Genomic DNA, 25,957 nt, shown 5'->3' with positions numbered 1-25,957 from the left:
CTCCTTCCCCCAAAACAACCCAACAACAACATCGATAAATGATTACTCTATAGTTGAAGGACACAGGAGAGGCTGGCTTATAATCACAACTGCGGCTGATGTCGCTGTTTACTTCTGTTGCTGTTTATCTCAACACTGTCAGTATTTCCGTTACTCTCATCCAAAGTACACTGGCCGCGCTAGCATCGTACACGTAGTATTTCTTGAATCATACTGCTATATCCTTTCATTCGCCACGCAAAGCGGTGGGGTGGGCTGTTTGAGATAAGGCCCATTAAAGAGTCTCGATCTTTTTTCAGGCGAATGTGTCGGCAGGTTGGAAGTGGGGCAGGAGGTTCAAATGGTTCAAATGGCTCTGAGCACTATGGGACTCAACTTCTGAAGTCATTAGTCCCCTAGAACTTAGAACTAGTTAAACCTAACTAACCTAAGGACATCACAAACATCCATGCCCGAGGCAGGATTCGAACCTGCGACCGTAGCGGTTTTGCGGTTCCAGACTGCAGCGCCTTTAACCGCACGGCCACTTCGGCCGGCGGGGCAGGAGGAATCGCAGCAAGGAATATATTGGGGAGGGGACTTCCAGTTCTGTTATTCGTCTGACTACCAATCGAAAGCTCCCGAAGACGGCGACTGGAACTGTAAGATTGTGAATATTTTAATTTATTTCTTGGATATTGGTATGAAATGTCCCAGGCAAGAATTAAAATTTAGTTTGTGTATGTGTGTGCGTGCGTGTGCTTGTGTGTGTGTGTGTGTGTGTGTGTGTGTGTGTGTGTGTGTGTGTGTGTGTGTGTGCGTGCGTGTGCGCGTGTGCTTGTGTGTGTGCGTATGTGTGTGTGTGTGTGTGTGTGTGTGTGCGCGCGCGCGTGCGTGCGTGTGCTTGTGTGTGTGGGTGTGTGTGTGTGTGTGTGTGTGTGTGTGTGTGTGTGTGTGTGCGTGTATTTATCACGGTGGGTTTGTTATGTGTGTGGAAACTGAATTCAGTGAAAGTGTACTAGAATCCAACCCACGAAGTCAGTACCCGCACGCGGAGAGCCGCCATCGCCAAACTCGTAAGTCTTCTGTTCTTCAAACGCTGACTCTGACTGCCTGTGTTCGACCGCATACGTGACACTAATAACATCAAAGAAGAATTGAGGGAGCTACACCACACATTCCGTAACAGCGGTTATGAGAACCATGTCATAAAAAATGCAGCAAGTTCAATCAGAACAAAACAATAAAAGAAAACAAGGAACAGAAGTTTGCGCTAATGCAGTTATCACATGTGAAGAGCGTCAGTGATAGGCTAGGTAGCGTCCTCCGCTGAAGAGGTTTCAAACCGATTTTTCGCACTAGCCACAGGATCCACGACATCATAGGTTCCACGAGGGATGCAGTGAGAAACTTAATATCTCCTTCTTCACTTAAGTGCCTGGCAGAGGGCTCGTCAAACCAACTTCACAGTAATTCTCTATTATCCCATCTCGAGCAACAGGCGGAAAAAGCGAGAATCTGTATCTTTCCATGCGAGATTTGATTTCCCTTTTTCCTGATGATCATTTCTCCCTACTCGGTCGGCACCAATAAATATTTTCGCTTTTGGAGGAGAAAGTTGGCGACTGAAGTTTTGTGAGAAGATTCCGCTGCAACGAGAATCGCATTTGTTTTAATTATGTCCACCCACAAATCGTGTATGGTATCAGTGATACCCTCTCCCCTATTTCTCGATAATACAAAACGTTCTGCCCTTCTTTGAACTTTTTCGACGTACTCCGTTAATCCTATCTGTTAAGGATCCCAGACCGCGCAGCACTGCTCCGAAAGAGGGGTACTGATCCCCCATTGTACACAAAACGGGTCAGATCGCTGTAGGAGAAGCAGCGAAAAGAGCATGCCAAATTTAAGAGAGTGCAAAATCCCCAAGACTGGAAAAGTTTTGTAAAATTTCGAATATAGTGCGTACTTCAATGCAATATGCTTTTAATAATTTCCACAACGAAATTCTGTCTGTAAATCCGGAAGAAAGCCGAAAGAGATTCTGGTCATACATAAAGCACACCAGTGGCAAGACGCCATCAGTACTTTCACTGCGCGATAACAACTGTGAAGTCACTGATGACAGTGCCACTGAAACAGAGTATTGAACACGGTTTTCCAAACCCCCTTCACCAAAGAAGACGATGTAAATATTCCTGAATTCCAATCAAGAACAAATGCCAAGATGAGAAACGTAGAAGTATATATCTTCGGTGCAACAAAGCAGATTAAATCAGTTAGTAAAGCCAAGGCCTCCGGTTCAGACTGTATACCAGTCAGGTAAGGTTCCTTTCAGACTATGCTGATGCAATAGCTCCATATTTAGCAGTTATATACAATCATTCACACGCCGAAAGATCTGTATCTAAAGACTGGAAAATTGCTCAAGTCACACCAATACCCAAAAAGGGAAGTTGGAGTAATGCACGAAGTTACAGGCCCATATCACTAACGTCGATTTGCAGTATGGTTCTGGAACTTATACTGCATTCGAACATTATGAATTATTTCGAAGAAAACGATTCAGCATGGATTCACACAATATCGTTCTTGCGAAACACAACTAGCTCTTTATACTCATTAAGTAATGGGTGCTATCGACAGGGGATGTCAAATTGATTCCATATTTTTAGATTTCCAAATGGCGTTCGACACCGCTCCTCACAAGCGTCTTCTAACCAAACTGCGTGGCTATGGAATGTCGCCTCAGCTGGGTTACTGGATTCGTGATTTCCTGTCAGAAAAATTACAGTTCGTAGCAATCGAAGGAAAGTCATCGAATAAAACAGAAGTAATATCCGGCGTTCCCCAAGGAAGTGTCACAGGCTCTCTATTGTACCTGAACTATATTAACGATACAGGAGACAATCTGAGTAGCCGTCCTAGATTGTTTGCAGATGATGCTGTCATTTACCGTCTTGTTAAGTCATCAGATGATCAAAACGACTTGCAAAATGATTTGGATAAGATATCTGTATGGTGCAAAAAGTGGCAATTGACCCTGAATAAGGAAAAGTGTGAAGTTATTCACATGAGTACTAACAGAAATCAGCTAAATTTCGATTACGCGATAAGTCACACAAATCTGAAGGCTCTAAATTCAGCTAAATACTTAGGAATTACAATTACTAATACCTAAATTGGAATGATCACATAGATAATCCTGTGGGTAGAGCAAACTAAAGACTGCGAATCATTGGCAGAACACTTAGAAGGTGCAACGGGTGTGCTAAAGAGACTGCTTACACCACGCTTATACGCCCTATTCTAGAGTATTGCTGTGCATTGTGGGATCCGCATAAGGTGGGACTGACGGATGACATCGGAAAAGTACAAAGAAGGGCAGCTCGTTTCGTATTATCGCGAAATAGGTGGGATAAAGCCACAGATATGATACGTGAATTGGATTGTCAGCCATTAAAACAAAGGCGTTTATCGTTGCGACAGGATCTTCTCATGAACATTCAATCCCCAGTTTTCTCCTCCGACTGAGAAAAAATTCTGTTGACATTCACCTATATAGAGAGAAAAGATCACCACGATAAAATATAAGATAAATCAGAGGTCGCACAGAAAAATTTAAGTGCTTGTTTTTCCCGCGTGCCGTTCGAGAGTGGAACAATAGAGAGACAGCTTGAAGGTGTTTCATTGAATCCCCTGTCAGGCACTTTATTGTGAATAGCATAGTAATAACGTAGATTTAGATGTAGAGACGGACAAGCGTAGTGTAAACAGTCTCTTTAGTAGATTTGTCACATTTGCTACATTTATTGTGCCAATAAAACCAGTCTTCGGTTCCCTTTCTCCACAACATTTTCAGTTTAAGTTAATTTGGGTTGTTCGTATAGTAATTCCTAGGTATTTAGTTGATTTTAAGGTCTTTAGATTGACTGATCTATCGTGTAAGGTAAGTTTAACGGACTCCTTTTAGCATTCATGTGAATGACCTCACAATTTTCAGTATTTAGATCAATTGCCCATTTTCGCACTATACAGATATCTTTTCTAAATATTTTTGCAATTGGTTTTGATCTTCTGATTACTGTATTAGAAGATGGACGACAGCATCATCTACAAACAACGTAAGACGGCTGTCCAGATTGTGGATAAGGAATAGTAGAAGGCCTAAAACACTACCTTGGGAAACGCCAGAAATCACTTATGTTTTACTCGACAACTTTCCGTCAATTAATTACTGCTTTATATATGAATTGTTGTCAGTGGAAAGTTGCCTACGTAGGTAAGATCAGGAGGCCAATCAGCACACGAGTAGCAGAACTGACGCAATGTGCGATTACCGCAGCGCATTAAGTAGGCGTTGGGGGAATACCGCCGTAACGGTGAAAAACCTGTCAAGCGCCAAGAAGCCCCTTGTGCTGGCGGAAGAATCATGAACACGTCAACGCAAAATACGGGGAAGAACCCGAACCGCTCACGGACGCCACAGCCTAAGCCAGCGGCCTCTCACACACGGAAAATCGCGCCCTTGCAAAGTGAGGTTCACAGAGTGTTTGCACGATGAATCGGTGTAACTTGGCTTAACTCACCTCAACTCAGCTTGCATGGTGAAGCTGCCTTTGTGCACTGCCCTGCCGGGTACCATGATAGACGGCTTATTTAACACTGATATCATTAAGGGTAAAGCAGTTACTAAAATAATGGAACAACCTGTTCCGAAAAAAATCAAAGATTTCTCAAAGTCCATTTAAACCGGAGTGGGAGCTTTCTTATTTTTTGTTAGGTGTGACAATAAAGTCAAATGTCTAGTCTATGGTATAGTAATCGCGTGTGTGACAAAATCTTCGACTGAAACACACAGAGAAGTATAGTGAAATCATAGGAGACACCAGAGAGATAGAATTAAAGAAGTTGCAAAGTCTTGCAGAAGAGAATTCTGTATTAACAAATTAGGTTCTTATCAGTACTTCGTCATGTTTATTTTCTTTAAAGGCCCTGTGGAGCAAATCTAAGTTTGTTTACATTCCTCTCAAATATTTATTAGTTTTCGTTTCGGCTTGTATTATTCTCAACACAATCTTTTTCCTTTAATTTAGGCCGAACAAGATGAAGGGTGCTGCGAAAGAACTCTTAGAGGTCGTTATAAAGTTGCTTTACGTTTAGCAAGAGCTGGAGAGCTGTTTATGGAAGGGCCTTTAATAAACTTTTTTTGACCGTAGTAGAGATAATGAATCACACATTAGCTTCCGCATACGGCAGAATATCACTATCTACTATGACAGTAGCTCGTCGAATCAGCGACATTGCAAGGAATTTGCACGGACAGTTGGCAGCCGGAATTGAAAACCTCCTAGCGTACTCCATCGCACTTGATGAATCCAGGGATATTAGCGACACGCCGCTGCCGTTGCTTGGCGTGGCGTGAAAGACGATCTACGTGTGACGGTATAGATCTTGGTTATGATTCCGATGAAGGACACTGCTACAGGACGGATATTTGACCACAAGTTGAAATGGCATATGAGGAAAAGGTTTCACTCGGGAAAGCTGTTTTCCGTAACCACAGCCGGGACGCCAGCAGTGCGCGGTAAAGCAAAAGAATTTATTGTCCTACCGCGGGGAAAACTTATCATGCACGATTTACCTTACGTTTGTTCTTTTTTTTCACACCAAGGGGTCTTTTGTGTGAAAGTTAGCGGTTTTCGGGTCGTGATGAATATAGTGGTGCGTATCGTCAACTATATTCGTCCTCACGGGTTCATTCATACTCAGTTCAATGAATTTTTGATTTCATTTCAAGAGGAATATTCACATATCCCCCATCATGCTGAGCTATGCAGGCTTAGCAAAGGAAAATTAATTTCCCGAGTTACTCGATTACGCCAGGTCGTGGCTCAGGTTTTGGAGAACAAAGGATGTCGGACGCCACTTACGCATAACACTGAGTAGGTAGCTAATTTAGGCTTTTGCAAATATTATGGCTGTTTCAAAAGCTTTATGTCTGAAACTGCAAAAGGAAAACAATCTCATCAACGATATGGTCCGCAAAATAAAAGCTTTCCAACGTATAGTTCGTTTCCTCAAAAACAACCTTTCAGAGGAAAGTAGGTAACACTTCCTTGAGCTATGTGAGCGATACTTAAATATTATTTTCAGTGAGGCATCTGGAATTTTAAAAGTGCTTTCTTCAAAACGGTGCTATGGTTTTGTTTGACAGCATGTTTGTTGGGATAGGCAGGCATTGAAAAATTCGTCGCTATGTTAGAATCCCTTGAAAACGAGTTTAGCCAGCGATTCCAGTTAATGTGCTATTATATCACCAACAGTAAAATAGAGTCTATTCTGTTAAATACGTAAATTTAACATTACATTAAAAACCTTATCCACAATACACGTTTGTTAAAGCACACCACCTTTTAGTACTTCATTTATCAACGTTCGGAATTGTTTTTGTTACAAGGAATTACTAGCTTGCAGCGACCACTTGGTATGTTTTTAAAAACCTTTCCAATAGCAACTGAAAGTGCGCCTCACGATTTAAATTTAAAACTAATCGGTTTGCAAACCGATAAGCAGCGAAGTTGATTTTACAATACCAAACGTTTTCTCGACTTCAACCTTCATTTTTCGAAGATAAAAGAAGGAGCTGAGATTATTTCTATATTTGGCTTCACATGTTCATGTGAAAGTTTTTCTGTTTGCTTATATGAAAACTATATTATTTGCAACTGTTTCTGACTGTAATGTAATAAATTATCTCAGAATTGCTGTCAGCCGACCCCTTGCTCCAGACCTTAGTGGTATAACTGCAAATAACAAGGAGAAAATAGAAGAGTTGATTTTTTGTTGGGAACAACATAAAAATTATTGTTATTATTTCTCTCTTTTGCACCGGTAGTCTTGTTCCACCAAACTATGCTCTCCATCCACTGAATAGAAACATTTGGCAATGATGAAGAAAACAGAGGTGAAGTACTAGATAAAGTTGAGAAGGCGAGAAGGCGGAGAGAGTGAAGAAAGAAAGCGCTAATGCTTAAAGTCGATGAAAGAAGCGGCGGGGTGGGGGGGGGGGGGGGTTGCACTGTCAATACGGCGAAACCGTCCCCTGCACTCTGTGCATTGCGCGATGCACTCGCACAAACACCAAGAGAGGTCCTGGCCTAAACAAAAACACAAAAACCTGTAGACGGACTGTCAGTATATCTCCGCGCACACCAGGACGGAAAAGTGGGCACCATAAGCCAATCGCTGATTTCCAGAATGTCGTCAGTTTTTGTACTAGGCGGATACCTACGAATAACGTCCTTCCCAATTTCTGCATTTCGTTATGATTCTTCTGTTGCATTCTAGGGCCAATGAAGTTTCACATGTGTGACGTATTGACAACGAGTGACAGGTATAATTAAAAGCACCTTTCCTGATTCAAAACCAGCCTTTCCCTGAGAAAAATCGTTGTAATACAGTCGAAACATCAGTTTTGTACTTTTTAATGAATGTGTTTTATACAGTGACAGCACAATACACAGAAGTGTTTTAATCATTAAGGCGGGTCTTAACTTGAACACTTTTGTCCAGAGTGTCGGGCCACGGAATGTTACAAACCCAACATTCACTCACAAAATAAAAGGTTCTAAACAGCCACTGTGAGATCGTTTGTAATTATTGCAAAGCATTTCAGAGGAAATTTCCATCTTCATTTGGTATATTATTTTAGCGTCAACAGCGTTAAGCTGTGCCTCATCAGTGTGATATAAATTGTTTGAAAAACGAGGCAACATCTTTAGATTCAGTATTACGGTTAGGATAATAAACTGCATGCAACCACTTGTTTATACACTTGTTATCCCAAAATGAGTGTCATTTTTTACTTCAGATCATCGTCACGAGGGACAGACTGTGAAATGCATGAAAGAATCTATGTAATTCTTGAATTTTAATATTCTCACAAAAGTTGATGGACATTACCGCCATATGAATACTGCATATGACTCAATCCACTTATCCTGTTAATTGTTCTTGCCTTTCAAAGCTAGTTTTAATGGCTATCGTCGACTTTGTAGCGTTCGACCGCAAGTTACCTCAAAATAAATTGTAATTAACACGTAATAAAAATTGACAAAGAAATCGCAGAAATAATTTTTGAATGTTTTTGTTTAGGTTAGCTGAAGATAACGAGATAATGGTTATAATTCCTACTCTACTTGTACTGAAACATTCATTTTAGAGCTCGCTGTACCATGGAAAGCGTTATTTGAGGACTTAACATATGGCTTGTTATCTTGATTCTTCTTAGTGCTTTCCACATGGATCGTTTTCAGTCTTCTCATTTCTTATTGGTACACTTTATTTTGAACATTCTTCTTCCTCTTCTTTTCCGTTTTTCGCAAGTCGGTGATGCACGTACGTGAAATGTTGTGTTTAATACGTAAATTCTAAGAAATGAACTTCTCATGTTAAAACTTATGTTACAGATTCAGATAATTCATTTGTGAGAAAAGCTCTGTTTCACTCTGCTCAAGTGATTATTATACCCTTCTTCCTCCATCCGTGACTTGTTAATTTTTTTCCAAAGTAGAGGATTTTCTGTATATCACCATCTGTTTGGTCCCCAATATTCAAATTAATATTTTCACTAATCTCACCACAAGCGTCCCTGAGCATAATCGATCCATTTTTTATATTTTATCCCATATTCTGATCTCTGTAGAACGTTCCGTCTGTTTCACGTATTCCGTAATTCATTTTCTTCTTCATGTGAACCTTTCTACTTTGGTATACGCAACTTTCACTAGTTTACTTTCACTAGTTTGCCTGTAAGAATATTCACAAATCGCTATTTTCTTATGTGCAATCTAGCAGACGTTAAAAGAGCGGAAGTGATAAGTAGGAAAATTTGATTGTGAAAATTAAGCTACTTAAAAATTTTAGTAATCACCATCTGTAACACATTCCATTGAATACACAAGTAATAACTTCTTGTATGTAATAAACAAATGATGTGGTAGATGTCAGGATCGACATTTCCTCCAAATATGTTTCGGCCGTTGAATTTAAAATCTGTAGTGGAACATTAGAGTGTGGTATTTGGGTGTACGCTTTACCGAGGGCCGAGCGAAGACACCTCTAACTGATACTTATATGGATATGGTGTCTGTTCTTTCAGACATGTTCGAAAGAGAAGACACCATTGATGACTTAGAACGAAGTTAGATCTATATTAATTCCGGGACTCGAATCTGGGATCTCCTGAATACATGGCAGACGCTCTATCCACCTGAGCCACCGAGGGCATCTGCAGTCTCACTATCCGCTGTGCCCTCGGTGGATCAGATGGATAGAGTGTCTGCCATGTAAGCAGGAGATACCGGGTTCGAGTCCCGGTCGGGGCACACATTTTCACCTGCCCCCGTTGATACACATCAACGCCCGTGAGCACCTGACGGTATTAATACGATTCTAATTACCTCTAACTGAAGTCAGGCACCGGCCGCGGAGTGTATTCGGCCCCACAGCCTTGACTACTGGCAGCACTGTGCGATGTGGTGGTGTCGGAAGACAATCAGTTTCAGTTTCCATCAGATTACCTTTCATTCAGAAAGCTGTTGCACTCAGCGACTGTTATACTAACTTGTAAATTATAGATTGCAGCAATCAGTCGCCCTTTTTTAATTTTTTTTTAAATTTTATTGTGCATATCTAGATTTCGGCTAGAAGCTAGCCATCCTCAATGCACTATTATTTTCGCTCAATGCATTGAGTATTCAATGAACTGTAGATGAAGCCCGACCAACAGCCATTACATGCGTCGAGCGTAAATAATAGTGCATTGAGAATGGCTAGCATCTAGCCGAAATCTAGATCTGCACAATGAAATTTAAAAAGGACGACTAATCGCTGCAATCCATAATTTACAATCAGTTTCTCCGTCAGTAGATGGTGGGCAAAGAGCAACGTGAAGTTGATCCGATGAAGACCATCCTCTTGCGTACAGTAGATCTTCAGCTGGTTCACAGACTGTGCTGGAGCATCTAGGCCATAGATTCACTACAGTGTCGTAATCAAGGAATATAATGCTACTGCGGTGGATGCCATCGATCCCAACAATAAACCCCTGACCAGAGTGGGAGAAATTGTGTATTTAAAGCGAGATAGCGTGAAGCTATGACGCAAAGCTGGGTTCGTAATTACCGAATGCGTCCTCCTTATTCCATTACCTGCTGTGTCGTCCCTTTGCTTTGTGCTCTACTTGCAACGTGCTTTAAGCGCTAAGGAATGTGCTTGTCTCACTTTCTCTGGTTTTCCGTTCTTTTCTCCACTGCCTTAACCGGCAGAATGTCGTCGGCCTGACTCACTTGCGACATAATTTCTCGCTTCCTGCTTCCTCCTCTGTCTCTGACACAACTCAGATTTACCCGAGTAATTCTTTCACATCTTTTAACACCGTTGTAAATCTGCATTCACACACTAGGGTTGCCCAAGGCGGTCATATTTAAGACTAACTAACACTTGTTAGGGCCGCTATGTATTTATTAAACTGATCCTGCGCCAAGCACATTTCGATTTATTCGCAGAATACTGGGAACTTTGTCGCTGTTTACAAGTGACGTTACTAGCAGAGATTAATATGAGTTGCATTACAATACTGGCCAAGTGCAAGAGATACATCTGACCAGGAGCTCACCAGCAACGGATTTTTGTAACGTTTTTTTGTAGTTATGGTATGAGAATTCGGAAATCAAACATCAGTTGCCCGAAGCACTAGACTGAGCTCTGAAAATTTATCGAGAAAAACAGTCTGAAATTTTCCGACGAACCTTATTTTACTAAAGATGATGAAACTGTGAAGTCGAGCCATGTGCCTGACTGTATAGCACTGGGGAAAGGTAATTCCGTAAGTAATTCATCGCTGCTTCGAATCTCACTGTGGTCCTTCGCTGTTTCACTTTATTTTTCTATTCGGTTCGAATACCTCCATCATTTAAACGTAAAATTCATCAAATACCTGTTAATTAACATAATAATTAATCGTTAATAACTTTTATGAAAAATTCGTGACTTTAGTTTCTAATTACACATATTGAAAAGATAATTTTTAACTATCAATATTTTATAAAAGACTACTCATAAAGATTGTTTAAATTAAAAACATTACAAATTTATTGACAACCTTTTATTCAATATCGATAACTAAGAGTCTATATGTCTATATTTGCAATGGAAACTGGAATTTACTGTACGATGTGTAATTTGAAAGAAGATGTTCAATCTTTATAATAAATAGTGATTAAAAATATATTAATTACCTTATGTTTGATCAATTTTGTATTTAAATGATACAGGTATTCGAACTGATTGAGAAAAATGAAATAAAGAAAAGACTGTAATGAGACTGGAACAAGCGATCCATCCATCACCCATTTACTAATGTCTGCTCTTCTATCATGTATCAGTTCCACACAACGAAGTCGTATAGAGGTAAAAACAGCTGTTCACCTTTAAGATTTCCAAAGTCTCTCTAAATCAATAATAATACTCAACACTTAATGACCATTCAAATTATAATAAAAATTACAGTACAGGCCGCTTACACACATCGACCTGTTAGCAATACGGCGGAAGTACGCACATTACATGGGACTTGAAGTTTTACTTCTTTGGTTCTACCGGATCTTACAATGTGTCCTACAGGGTGTTATCCGGCCTGGGTCATTCACCAGCCATGTTTCCTACATTCTGACAAGCATGTTTTAGGTGTACTCAACTCTATTATGACAACCCACCAGTGTGGTATGACTGTTAACGTGGGTAACGTCCCTAAAGATGTCCGTAGTTGTCCATCTACATTAAGGAAATACATCCATTAAAAACCTGAAGTCGCTTCTGTACTTACGTGAAACCGGTAGCTGCAAATAAAGCACCTTCATATTGCTATGCAGCTTTTTGAATTACATAATCAGTCTTCAGTTTTTAATTTTTGTAATTTCAAAATAATTCGATTGTTTGTTGAGTGCTGAATGTTGTTATTGATACGCAAAATGTCTCTGAGCTGTGTTTGCCCTCCCCAGAAAGTGGTTGTATCTCTAAATTTATAACAGTCAATGGTGTTAATAGATGTCAGTTACCCCAATCCCTAAGCAGTTTGTGCTATTTAAGCGAGTTAAAACTCCGTCAATAAATACATCAGTAAATTTCACTGTGCAAAAGAGGTTAGATTACTGAATATCCTAGAAGCAGTGGAGATATACACTCACATGTGTAACACACGACTTAATGAATAGCAAGAGTTACATAATAACACACATAAAAGGAACATTAACAATGTTTCAGTCAGATTTCATGAAGATGTTACCCGCATGTATATCTGGTAAAGCTTTCACAAGCCACCTTAGTTCGCCCTTAGCTCCAGGTCAGGTTGGCAACATCACTACATAGTAAACACTGATTTAGTTACGTTTACCTCCCTATTACTCAGAGCGTTGTTCGTAACAGTTGGCTCAGTTTTATATCGTTATATGTTTTACTTTTCTATATTATTAGTCAAAAGACGCTATTCAATGTACACTGTGTGGGACTTACAGACCTATCTGCTCTATCTCATCAACACTATCGAGAAACCTCTTTGCAATGCGGAATTCAAAGCTAGATGTCACACAACGTCGGAAAGCCGGTATAAAAAGAGGTGTCGATTAATGTTTTGTCAACAGAGAACCAGTAACAGCAGTATGACCCGCTCAGGGGAGCTCAGTGACTTCGAAAACGGACTGTAACATATCCGTCAGGGGCATTTCAATCATTTTAAAGCAGCCCAGTTAGGTTGTTGGTGATGTGAATCAAGTGCAAATGCGAAAGAACAATGACAGCTATATCATGAGAAGGCAGACATTTTATTGTTGAACAGAGAAAATCGACAATTGCGAAAGGTGGTTGTAAACAATAGCTTGAAATTAGCGAAAGTAATCACCTGTGAGTTCCAAAATGCAACCAGCAAAGCAGCCAGCACAGTGATTGTGCTTAGGTAGTTAAAAAGAATGGTGTATGATGGTCGATTAAGTCCTTAAAACCCACACATTTATGTAGCCATTTCTAACCCACGCTTGGCGCGAAGCAAAGACCGCCTCCACCGGGCAATGCATGACTGGAAACGAGTCATTTGGAGCGACAACTCACTCTGTACCCTGTGACAATCCGATGCGAGAATAAGGGTTTGGCGTATGCCTTAAGAACGTTTCATACCGTCACGTAGAACACCGTGGCCATTTGTATTTCTTAAACCACACTTGTTACGTGGGACTTGTCTTATGCGTCTGTAACGAACATAATTTTTATCGCAATGTCACTTTTTAACCTGTGGTAACATTCCTTCTCGAGTGGATTTCGGAATAATGGACGGATTTTTATCACCATATGTTGTTAATTGGTCGGTACTGTGTGGCCGCATGTGGTAACTTCATGTTGTTAAGTGGGTATCATTGCCCACACCACATGATGATGACAAAATGTTGAAACTGCAATTGTAATACATAAACAATAAACATTTTTAGTACAACTTATTTGCCTCAATCAGCTGTTCAGTTAGAAACGTGACAACGTACTTTTCCTTTTTCAGGTCACCTGCAAGCTTGTTGCCAAACAAAGAGATGGCGATAACATTGTCACAACCTATCGCAAAGTGTTGCTTATCACACTGCAATTCCGCCTTATGGGAAACATGTCTGACCAACAAGACAACGTCTACTGTGCTTCATTTGCCACAATGAACATGGAAATAAGGTAAACTCGTATTTAGTTACAATACGTATCCATTAGAGCTTGATATCAGTACCAATGAAAGACTATTTGTCACTGAAAACAGTTTCATTTGTAGCAGTTTCTTCAAATAGAAACAGGGTTCTGTGCAATGTGAATCCTCATTCAACATGGTTATGCACCGAAAATCCTCCCAGCTAACTCCAGGATGGTGATCAGTTGGAATTTGTGTCATATTTGTCTCGAGATCACCCAAGTATATTTCATTCATCATGTAATGTTCCAGAACCACTCACTGTTGTTTAAATATAGGGAAATGTGTAAGTTGTGGAAGCTAGGACGATTCTGACGCCACATTGGCTTGATCGACAAACGTGATATGGTTAGTTACGGCTGTGGGAATACCTTCCTGCCGGTAACATGTTCTGCACAATGAAATAAACACCATTACATAAAAGCAAAATTTTGTACGTGGCTACACGTTCAGAGACCGTGAATAGTGAAAACTGAAAGAAAACAGCCCTCGGTCACTACTTTTAACGAATTAACCTGGTTTCAACACTGCTGGGAGAGTCTTCCTCAGACTTTAAACCAAAGAATGATCTATAACATGGTCAAGGAATTATGACTGAAAACGTATGATACAGAATATAAGTGCAGTGGAAGACTGGCAGTACTTATATGTGATTTATAAAATAATAAATATGCCAAAAGGGCATTAGTCACAAAGATATTTAAGATAAAGAAACTGTGATGGCGAGCCACTAAGGGCTCCTCGTTACATGCGTGGTGCAGGTTGCAAAACGGACTTGAGGTTCCCGCGTTAACAAATGCGGCCAGGTGAACATGGCACTGCAACGAGCGCGCCATCTAGCAGCCTTTGATACAATTAGGCTACTTCACATTGAAATATAGGCAGAGATGATTATAAATAAACAGTATTTGGTACATAATGGAAAGCAATGTTTGTTTGATAGTAGCATATGACATAACATTTTGTCTACATCAAAGCTTATAACAGTAAGATAAAACATGAAAACATAATTATATAAATGTAAATAGGAAATGAATGACAACTTGTAGAAAGCAATGTTGACGTGAAATACAGCCAAGAAACATTTGACAAGTTAAAAAACGTAGGTCTACCTTAGAAGGAAAAGAACATTTCGGAAACCTACACAGGGGGACTTGAAGTCAGATATTGAGTATCGGCTTTATACCTTTAAAAAATTTTTGTTGCGTAGCTGTAGCTGTTCATTTAGGAAGAGGCTATCCTTTCGAGGAAAATGCACGAAAGTCTCTAATTCTTCTAGAATATCTAGTCTACGCCCTTTCTTTTCGGTGTGTTAAATCTTGCCTTCGCAGATGGCTTAGGTGAATGACCTGTAATTAGAAGATGGTCGGCAAAAGTCTAATTTTGGGGGCTAGTGCAATTTTTTCTTAGCAAGTGTTCTTTATATCTGGTAGTGAAGGCACGTCCAGTATGTCCTATATAGTAAGAGGACCAAGTATCGCAGACAATTTTGTGGACTCCAGAATTTTCTAAAGGGGAACGAACAGAATGTAAATTATGAATAAAGTTTCTTTTCAAATTGTTATTAGTAGAGAAAACAACGATGCAATCGCATTTCTTTCGAAGAATACGTTGGATCTGATAAGAGATAGGCCCCACGAAAGGAATAGAGAAATATTTTTTTGAGTTAGACCTGATAACAGAAGTGAATAGCGTAGTAATTCTTATAGCAGTTTTCTCTTTAACGACGTCATCTACTATGTTAGGTTTATACTCGATGTTATCTGGTATTGTTTTAATTAAATTGATTTCATTGTTCATCTTTTCTTTAGAAAGTGGGATGGAAATGGCTCGGTGAACAGCAGAATGAAAGAAGGCTTTTTCATGCGTTGTGGATGAGTAGAACATGTAAGTACGATATGGTCGGCATATGTTACTTTAGGAAAAATTTTGAAATTTTATTTGTTTCTATGGTAAGCGTGAAGTCAAGGAAGTTCAATTGACGGGCCTCATTTTCAAATTCGATAGTGAAAGAAATTTTCTTTTGAAAATCGTTGTATAGCGGGTCCTTTGTACATGGTTAGAATATCATCAACGTATCTGGAATGAGAAAGAATGCCTAGTGACACAGCCGGAAAACCACTAAAAATTTTTTTCTTCTAGGGAGTTGATGAAAATATCAGTCAGCAAGGATACCAGCTAACGGATTTCCCATAGCGAGACCGTCGGATTGCTGGTACAAATGCCCAGTAAATTCGAAATAGTTATACTTGACTTCGACTGAGATTAGATTCATGAAGTCGGTGATTTGTTCATCTGAGATATCTTTTTTGAACCGACGTATATGTTTTTCTGCGACTTTCAGCGTTTACTGTACGGGGACGATAGTATAAAGATTTTGGATATCGAAAGAAACTAGCTTGGTGTCTCAACTGCATTCTAAATCTTTTATTTTTTGCACTTAGGTGTGACTATTTGTGACGGAAAACTAATTCACAAAAACGAATGATTTTCTCAGAGTTCCATGCACAAATTTGGCCAGATCATGGTATGCACTATTCATACTATTAGATATCGGGCGTAGCGGATGATTAGGTGTATGGATTTTAAAATGAGACCGACGTATAGGGGGCTGAGGGTTCATGTTAATGAGCATTTTCTTCTGAACGGGTTTGAGTAGGAAATTTGCGCTGTTGATGGCTGTCCTGACCTCTGGAGTCGGATCCTAGTCCAGATCCGAAATATTATTTTCGTTAGAGAAATGTCTCGCCCAACGTGTCAGACAGAAATGTGACTGAAAAAGTGGTTGTAGATCTAAAAGTTGGTCTCGATAGTAAAAAGATAGATAATGCTTGTCAAACTCGTATTGCTTATGACGTATCTAATATTTTCATGAAAAATAAAGCCCCTATTTGTAACGTTACGCATAATGATAGGAAATTGGTAATTTCCATTAATAACAAACTTAAAGAAGCAGATGCCCTAATTACTAAGTCATACAAAGCGTGTACTAGAGTTATTGCTTATACCTCTGAATATATTTCCAAAACCTTAAATTTCTTTAAAGAAAATAATATTCCAGAGCTGCATGGGGAACCGACTCCAGTTTCACAAAAAGAGGCCAGAACAACCATCAACAGCGCAAATTTCCTACTCAAACCCGTTCAGAAGAAAATGCTCATTAACATGAACCCTCAGCCCCCTAAACGTCGGTCTCATTTTAAAATCCATACACCTAATCATCCGCTACGCCCGATATCTAATAGTATGAATAGTGCATACCATGATCTGGCCGAATTTGTGCGTGGAACTCTGAGAAAATCATTCGTTTTTGTGAATTATTTTTCCGTCTCAAATAGTCACACCTAAGTGCAAAAAATAAAAGATTTAGAATGCAGTTCAGACACCAAGTTAGTTTCTTTCGATATCCAAAATCTTTATACTATCGTCCCCGTACAGTAAACGCTGAAAGTCGCAGAAAAACATTTACGTCGGTTCAAAAAAGATATCTCAGATGAACAAATCACCGACTTCATGAATCTAATCTCAGTCGAAGTCAAGTACAACTATTTCGAATTTAATGGGCATTTGTACCAGCAATCCGACGGTCTCGCTATGGGAAATCCGTTAGCTGGTATCCTTGCTGATTGATATTTTCATCAACTCCCTAGAAGAAAAAAATTTTTAGTGGTTTTCCGGCTGTGTCACTAGGCATTCTTTCTCATTCCAGATACGTTGATGATATTCTAACCATGTACAAAGGACCCGCTGACGGTGTTGATCGTATTTTTAACCTATCCAACGATCTTCAAAAGAAACTTTCTTTCACTATGGAATGTGAAAATGAGGCCCGTCAATTGAACTTCCTTGATTTGACGCTTACCATAGAAACAAATAAAATTTCAAAATTTTTCCGAAAGTAACATATGCCGACCATATCGTACTTACATGTTCTACTCATCCACAACGCATAAAAAAGCCTTCTTTCATTCTGCTGTTCACCGAGCCATTTCCATCCCACTTTCTAAAGAAAAGTTGAACAACGAAATCAATTTACTTAAAACAATACCAGTTAACAACGAGTATAAATCTAACATAGTAGATGACGTCCTTAAATGGAAAACTGCTAAAAGAATTACTACGCTAGGCATTTCTGTTATCGAGTCTAACTCAAAAAAATGTTTCTCTATTCCTTTCGTGGGGCCTATCTCTTATCAGATCCAACGTATTCTTCGAAAGAAATGCGATTGCAACGTTGCTTTCTCTACTAATAACAATTTGAAAGGAAACTTTATTCAAAATTGACATTCTATTCGTTCCCCTTCAGAAAATTCTGGAGTCTACAAAATTGTCTGCGATACTTGCTCCCTTACTATATAGGACATACTGGACGTGCCTTCACTACCAGATATAAAGAACACTTCCTACGGAAAAATGGCACTAGCCCCAAAATTCGTCTTTTGCCGACCATCTTCTAATTACAGGTCATTCACCTAAGCCATCTGCGAAGGCAAGATTTAACACACCGAAAAGAAAGGGCGTAGAATAGATATTCTAGAAGAATTAGAGACTTTCGTGCATTTTCCTCGAAAGGATAGCCTCTTCCTAAATGAACAGCTACAGCCACGTAACAAAAATTTTTTGAAAGGTATAAAGCCGTTACTCAATATCTGACTTCGAGTCCCCTTGTGCAGGTTTCCGAAATGTTCTTTTCCTTCTAAGGTAGACCTACGTTTTTTAACTTGTCAAATGTTTCTTGGCTGTATTTCACGTCAACATTGCTTTCTACAAGTTGTCATTCATTTCCTATTTACATTTATATAATTATGTTTTCATGTTTTATCTTACTGTTATAAGCTTTGATGTAGACAAAATGTTATGTCATATGCTACTATCAAACAAACATTGCTTTCCATTATGTACCAGATACTGTTTATTTATAATCATCTCTGCCTATACTTCAATGTGAAGTAGCCTAATTGTATCAAAGGCTACTAGATGGCGCGCTCGTTGCAGTGCCATGTTCACCTGGCCGCATTTGTTAACGCGGGAACCTCAAGTCCGTATAGCAACCTGCACCACGCATGTAACGAGGAGCCCTTAGTGGCTCGCCATCACAGTTTCTTTATCTTAAATATCTTTGTGACTAATGCCCTTTTGGCATATTTATTATTTTATAAATCACATATAAGTACTGCCAGTCTTCCACTGCACTTATATTCTGTATCATACGTTTTCAGTCATAATTCCTTGACCATGTTATAGACCATTCTTTGATTTAAATTCTGAGGAAGACACTCCTAGCAGTGTCGAAGTTAAAAGTAGTAACCGAGGGCTGTTTTCTTTCACTTGTAACCATTATATAAGATTCCAGAATGAGATTTTCACTCTGCAGCGGGGTGTGCGCTGATATGAAACTTCCTGGCAGATTAAAACTGTGTACCCGAACGAGACTCTACCTCGGGACCTTTGCCTTTCGCGGGCAAGTGCTCTACCAACTGAGCTACCGAAGCACGACTCACGCCCGGTACTCACAGCTTTACTTCTGCCAGTACCTCGTCTCCTACCTTCCAAACTTTACAGAAGCTCTCCTGCGAAACTTGCAGAACTAGCACTCCTGAAAGAAAGGATATTGCGGAGACATGGCTTAGCCACAGCCTGGGGGATGTTTCCAGAATGAGATTTTCACTCTGCAGCGGGGTGTGCGCTGATATGAAACTTCCTGGCAGATTAAAACTGTGTGCCCGACCGAGTTTCATATCAGCGCACACCCCGCTGCAGAGTGAAAATCTCATTCTGGAAACATCCCCCAGGCTGTGGCTAAGCCATGTCTCCGCAATATCCTTTCTTTCAGGAGTGCTAGTTCTGCAAGTTTCGCAGGAGAGCTTCTGTAAAGTTTGGAAGGTAGGAGACGAGGTACTGGCAGAAGTAAAGCTGTGAGTACCGGGCGTGAGTCGTGCTTCGGTAGCTCAGTTGGTAGAGCACTTGCCCGCGAAAGGCAAAGGGCCCGAGTTCGAGTCTCGGTCGGGCACACAGTTTTAATCTGCCAGGAAGTTTCATTATATAAGATGGTTACATATAGCTTAGAGGCTCAGTGATATGGTTAAATGTAATGAAAGAACCCACTGGTAACTGTTATATGATCTCCGTAAAGGAACAGCACCATGTCCCATGTGTTGAAATAGGCTACTTCATTCTGAATATTTCTCGTGTTCTATTCAAAATATCTGTTAATAGTGCCTTATAATCAACATAGAAGTTCATAGGTACGTGGTGTGGCGGGTAAGATGGGCAGTCTCTGGCAAACTCTAGTAAATATTTCGTGATGCTGTTTTTGCTAAGTCTCAGTAGGCAGCGTGGTGAATTTTACGACTTATGCAAGTAATTTTTAACGAATATAGCTGCCGAATTACACCATCTACAGCCTTGTCATTGGATATGTTTACGTTTTTTGTATGGCAGTGGGAAGAGCCTTCGAAGGATAAATCAAATACGTAATAGGTATGAAACGTCGCGTAATTGTATCAGTACAATAGCGTCGATAACCATTGTGCCTCGGTGAGGAAAAGGGATCTCACAAATATTTGCCTTAATGTACCAAACGTAAGGAAACGTTTAACTCATGTACATTTTGAGTGTTTACCTTGAGTCTGAATGACATTATTCCATGTGATCCATTGAATACAGCAACCAGACAGCTTCCTCATGCAGCTATTTAGACTTTCACGATGTATTGTATACGATGGTTGAAAAAGTGTCTGTGGTTTTCGTTCACAGTGAATGTCGCCAAATTGTTAGAGCAACTGTGTATTCTCAAAGGTATCCTGTTCGTACTAAGTCTTCGTGATTTGAATTACAACTGTAAGAAATTATGAAACTACAAGTGTGAAGAAATATTTACAGAAAAAGAAGAACAGCTAGTGATGAAACCATTACTACTAGCATGCTATCGGCGATAACTCAAGAACCACATGTTACTGTGGTTCAAACTGAATGTGCATGTGGGATCAGCCAAAGGAGTGTTCTACATTAAAGCGAATTGAAGTACTCAATGTATTGCTCTGTGTATGATGGGTATTAGTATGTTTACTTCTAAAAGTACAGTATCGTGTACTGATACTCATGACATATTCTACACAATCTTTCACTAATGACATATGTAATGTTGTGTCTTAAGAACCGTTTTAACCCTTTTCCATGAAGATGTTCCATGACAAACTGGTCGATATTTGGTTTTAAAGTAAAAGCAGCTAATGGAAAAACATGCATTTTATAAATTATTTACCCTTTCTTTACAGATATGTCATTTGGTTCTTTTTCAAATAGCGAAGTCCGCTATCACATGTGATTGACCACTTTAAATTAGCACAGTTTTCTAATAGCACTTGAAATCAATATTTAAATTAAGTTACTGGAAAATTAGTAAACTATTCATTAAATAAAAACACAAGACGGACAAAATATGAGGTACTGATGCTGTGTTCATTTTCCGTGTACATGCAGTGAATACGACGACCTGAGTAAGATTTGCATAATGTAGAAGATATAAAAGACGACGTAAATCAATAAATAAGATAGATACAGGTACATAGCTTTCAGGGGCGATAGCTGTAGCGCATTGCTATCATGTGCGATATCATTGGTTGAAATCGCATGAAGCGATTAAAATTTGTTAATTCAGGCGTTCACTGATTAAATGTTTATTGACTGTGAAATACACAACTGGCCATTAAAATTGCTACACCAAGAAGAAATGCACATGATAAACGGGTATTCATTGGACAAATATATTATACTTGAACTGACATGTGATTACATTTTCACGCGATTTGGGTGCATAGACACTGAGAAATCAGTACCCATAACAACCACCTCTGGCCGTAATAATGGCCTTGAGACGCCTGGGCATTGAGTCAAACAGAGCTTGCATGGCGTGTACAGGTACACATGCCCATGCAGCTTCAACACGATACCACAGTTCATCAAGAGTAGTGACTGGCGTATTGTGACGACCAGTTGCTCGGCCACCATTGACCAGACGTTTTCAATTGGTGAGAGATCTGAAGAATGTGCTGGCCAGGGCAGCAGTCGAACATTTTCTGTATCCAGAAAGGCCCGTACAGGACATGCAACATGCGGCCGTGCATTAAGCTGCTGAAATGTAGGTTTTCGCAGGGATCGAATGAAGGGTAGAGCCACGGGTCGTAACACATCTGAAATGTAACGTCCAGTGTTTAAAGTGCCGTCAATGCGAACAAGAGGTGACCTAGACGTGTAACACCTTACCATCACGCCGGGTGATACAGCAGTATGGCGATGACGAATACAAGCTTCGAATGTGCGTTCACCGCGATGTCACCAAACACGGATGTGACCATCATGATGCCGTAAACAAAACCTGGATTCATCCGAAAAAATGACGTTTTGCCTTTCGTGCACCCAGGTTCGTCTTTGAGTACACCATCGCAGGCGCTCCTGTCTGAGATACAGCGTCAAGGGTAACCGCAGCCATGGTCTCCGAGCTGATAGTCCATGCTGCTGCAAACGTCGTCGAACTGTTCGTGCAGATGGTTGCTGTCTTGCGAACATCCCCTTCTGCTGACTCAGTGATCGAGACGTGGCTGCACGATCCGTTACAGCCATGATAAGATGCCTGTCATCTCGACCGCTAGTGATACGAGGCCGTTGGCATCCAGCACGGCGTTCCGTATTACCCCCCTGAACCCACCGACTCCATAATCTGGTAACAGTCATTGGATCTCGTCCAACGCGAGCAGCAGTGTCCCAATACGATAAACCGCAATCGCGTTAGGCTACAATCCGACCTTTATCAAAATCGGAAACGCGATGGTACGCATTTTTCCTCCTTACACGAGGTGTCTCAACAACGTTTCACCAGACAACGCCGGTCAACTGCTGTTTGTGTATAAGAAATCGGTTGGAAACTTTCCTCGTGTCAGCACGTTGTAGGTGTCGCCACCGGCGCCAACATTGTGTGAATGCTCTGAGAAGCTAATCATTTGCATATCACAGCATCTTCTTCCTGTCGGTTAAATTTCGCGTCTGTAGCACGTCATCTTCGTGGTGTAGCTATTTTAATGGCCAGTAGTGTATTAACATCAGCAGCTTTAAAGATATTGAAGTATCGTCACGTCATTGATGCGCCTTATTTATCTGAGATCGCATATGTGTTCAGATTTACATTACTAGTTGACTGTCAGTTACTTTTTAATCTCAAAGAGCTGTAGCCTGGCCATCTTTTATGTTCGCTGACACTCAGCCACTTGTTGGAGCATCTCCTCCGCAAAAGCCGTGCGAGCAACAGCCGTCCAGATTCCCGGTTTCTGCGTTTCTCCCCATTTCCGGCGACGCTGCTAGTCTGTGTAAATGGACTCGATCGTACCGATCACCTAGGCGGAAGTCGCAACTGCCGCGGCGCGACCTAAGACCTGGGTCCACTAGCATTATAGCCGTGCAACAAATTTAGCTTGCCTCGTACCAGTACTGGAAGCCCGATTAGTCTGCCTAGAGACGCGTTTTGTTACAGTAAATATCCCAATGCAGGCTCTGAACCAGTGGTTCATACGTTTCTGCGACCCTGTAGGCTCAAAATTCATCAACTTTCACTATAGGGAGTTGGAGAGTCGAGTTCCACTTAATAGGTTAGGGGACTATAACACACAAGAGGCGGCTACACGGGTAGAGGGACTTATGTAGTATCGAAAGGGCGGTATTCTAGGTTAGAGGATCTCCGCGAAGTATAGAAAGTGCAGCAGTCTGGTACGGTGCAGGGTAAAAACAGGGAAGGGGTAAAACCGGCAACTATCGATGTTGCAGTTGTAATCTGTTGTATCTGTGTAGCGAAAGAAATAGATCCCTTTAGTTTCTTTGGGCAGAATTTATACCTGAAATGCGGAATAAATTCATAATTTGTTCCTTTTACCGACCATTCAGCAGAGATGACACAGCTGCTGAACGATTCAAACGGAACTTGAATCTCATTATAAATAGGTGCATACAATTTTAAAGTCTATGGTGGGCGTAAAACATCGTCCTATATTATGCTAAATACTTGCTCCAAAAATTATTTTGATCAATTAGTTGCCGGCCGGTGTGGCCGAGCGGTTCTAGGCGCTTCAGTTTGGATCCGCGCGACCGCTACGGTCGCAGGTTCGAATCCTGCCTCGGGCATGGATGCGCGTGATGTCCTTATGTTAGTTAGGTTTAAGTAGTTCTAAGTTCTAGGGGACTGATGACCTCAGATGTTAAGTCCCATAGTGCTCAGAGCCGTTTGATCAATTAGTTCAGGAGCCCAGTCTACTAGTAAATAGTTGAGAGAGAATATACTTGACCTATTAGCATCAAATAATCCAGAGCATCGTGACGGGTATTGATATCCGTCTCTGCAAAGTCGTTGTAGCGATACTGAATACCATAACATCTAAATCCACCGACAATATTCGCTAAATATATCTGTACATTCAGGTTAAACAAATGTGAGCACCGCCTATGTTCGAGGCGAGGCCTGCGAGAAAGACAGGCAGCTGCGCTTACGTCACGAAGGTAGTCCTGTGCTCGCTCGCTCTCTCAATTTAGTAGGCAAACTAGATTTCTGTACCTGTTAACTCGTAATTAGGCGTGTCCGTACAAACAAAAACTGAATCTTCTGCTGGAATCTGCTATCATGGAATCTTACTTGTATTGGTCCTATAATGATGTGAAGTCCATGGGCCTACTTATAATTTGTTACAGCTGTACTGGTGTACAATAAAATAAAATCATGCTAAACCGATTATCAGTTGCATAAGGCGCCACTTCCACCATGTAATGAGTACTGTTAAGCAGAAAAGAGTAAATGCTATAAATAAGCAGTTATACGATTTGTATCGAGTATAGATTTTAAATTAAATTTTTCTGTAGTACTGTTAATCAGTAAGTCTTCGTATAAGCAGATTCCAGTGGAAGATGGAATTCTCGTTAGTACTTACACGCCCAGCTGAGAGCTAACAGGTTTAGAAACGCATTTTGTCTGCTGAGCTGAGCGAGCGAGCGAGTTCAGGACTACCTTCGTGACGTAGGCGCCACGGCCTGTCTTTCTCGTGGGCCTCGGTTCGAGGTCAACATGCAGTAAACACTCGCAGAAGGCAGGTGGCAGCATTATCAGTGGAGTGTATACAAAGCGTGTCGTGGAGACGCGAAGATAGTGCAGTCGTTGTCAAGTCCAACACGCAATTATCTTTGGCTTTCAACCCAAGGGTGGAAGCATTTACGAAACGGCTAAGTTCGTAAACTATTCGCGTGCCGCCGCGGTTAACTTGTACCGAGCATGGCACAGTAGCGCTATCCAAAGCCGGCACCGAGAATCTTTGGAGCAAACACGCCACAGGTGACAGGGATAAACGACGGCTGTGGCGATGTGTACAGGCGAACAGATGTGCAACTGTTGAGCAGCTGACCGCCCAGGTGAACCAAGAGGCTACCGACACGCTTTTAATAGTTTCAGAACGCTATCTCGAAATCTGACAGAAAATCCAAAGAGATTCTGTCTTATGTGAAGTACACATGCGGCAGAAACAATCACTCTTTACTGCGTGACAGCAGTGGTAAGGTTGCCGATGACAGCGATACTAGAGTAAAGTTACTAATCACTATTCCTTCACCAACGCTGACGAAGTAAATATTTAAGAATTAGAATTTAGAACAGCTGCCTACATGAGTAACTTAGAAGTAGATATTTCTGTATAGCGATGCAGTTTAAATCAGTTAATAAATTGAAGTCTTCTGACCATACTTTGTATCAGTTACGTTACTTTCAGTGTGTACTGATATTACAACTACAGACTTACCAGCATACACTCGCATAACGGCTCACTCGACGAGAGATCATTTCCTGTACTCCAGAAAGGAAATACGACTAACCTGCTCAATTACAGACACTTATCACTGTGGTCGACCTCCAGTAGGATTTTGGAAAATGTGTTAGAACATTATGAATTACACATCATTTGGATTTGCAGCTCCTCGTGTTTACCGTGTTTGCAGTTAAAATTGTTAGATTTAAGGTCTGCCAGATATGCGAAACACCGTTTTCTCCAAGTTCCCAAACATTTTTCAGGACCGTTGTGCCATCATCAGTGGGCTTCTGTTTTATTTAATCGTCACAATCGGTTTGCATGGTCTTCCAGGACCACTTGTGCATTATTTATTACAGGTAGCTTG

The 25,957-nt window shown here is 40.6% G+C and overlaps 1 protein-coding gene across 2 annotated transcripts in view; it reads left to right on the top strand.

Moving 5' to 3' along the window:
• The window catches only part of LOC124619795 (toll-like receptor 2), a 147,204-nt gene that overhangs the window by 2,868 nt on the left and 118,379 nt on the right, over nt 1-25,957 (top strand). For both annotated transcript variants that reach the window (XM_047146389.1, XM_047146398.1), the window contains exon 2: nt 13,586-13,749. In XM_047146389.1, coding sequence (XP_047002345.1) covers nt 13,586-13,749 — 164 coding nt within the window. The remainder of the gene's footprint in view (nt 1-13,585; nt 13,750-25,957) is intronic.

This window comes from Schistocerca americana, chromosome 1 (assembly GCF_021461395.2).
Source record: "Schistocerca americana isolate TAMUIC-IGC-003095 chromosome 1, iqSchAmer2.1, whole genome shotgun sequence".
NCBI lineage: Eukaryota > Metazoa > Arthropoda > Insecta > Orthoptera > Acrididae > Schistocerca > Schistocerca americana.
The sequence above is the reverse complement of the archived record's forward strand: the minus strand, read 5'-3'. Positions and strand labels throughout refer to the sequence as shown.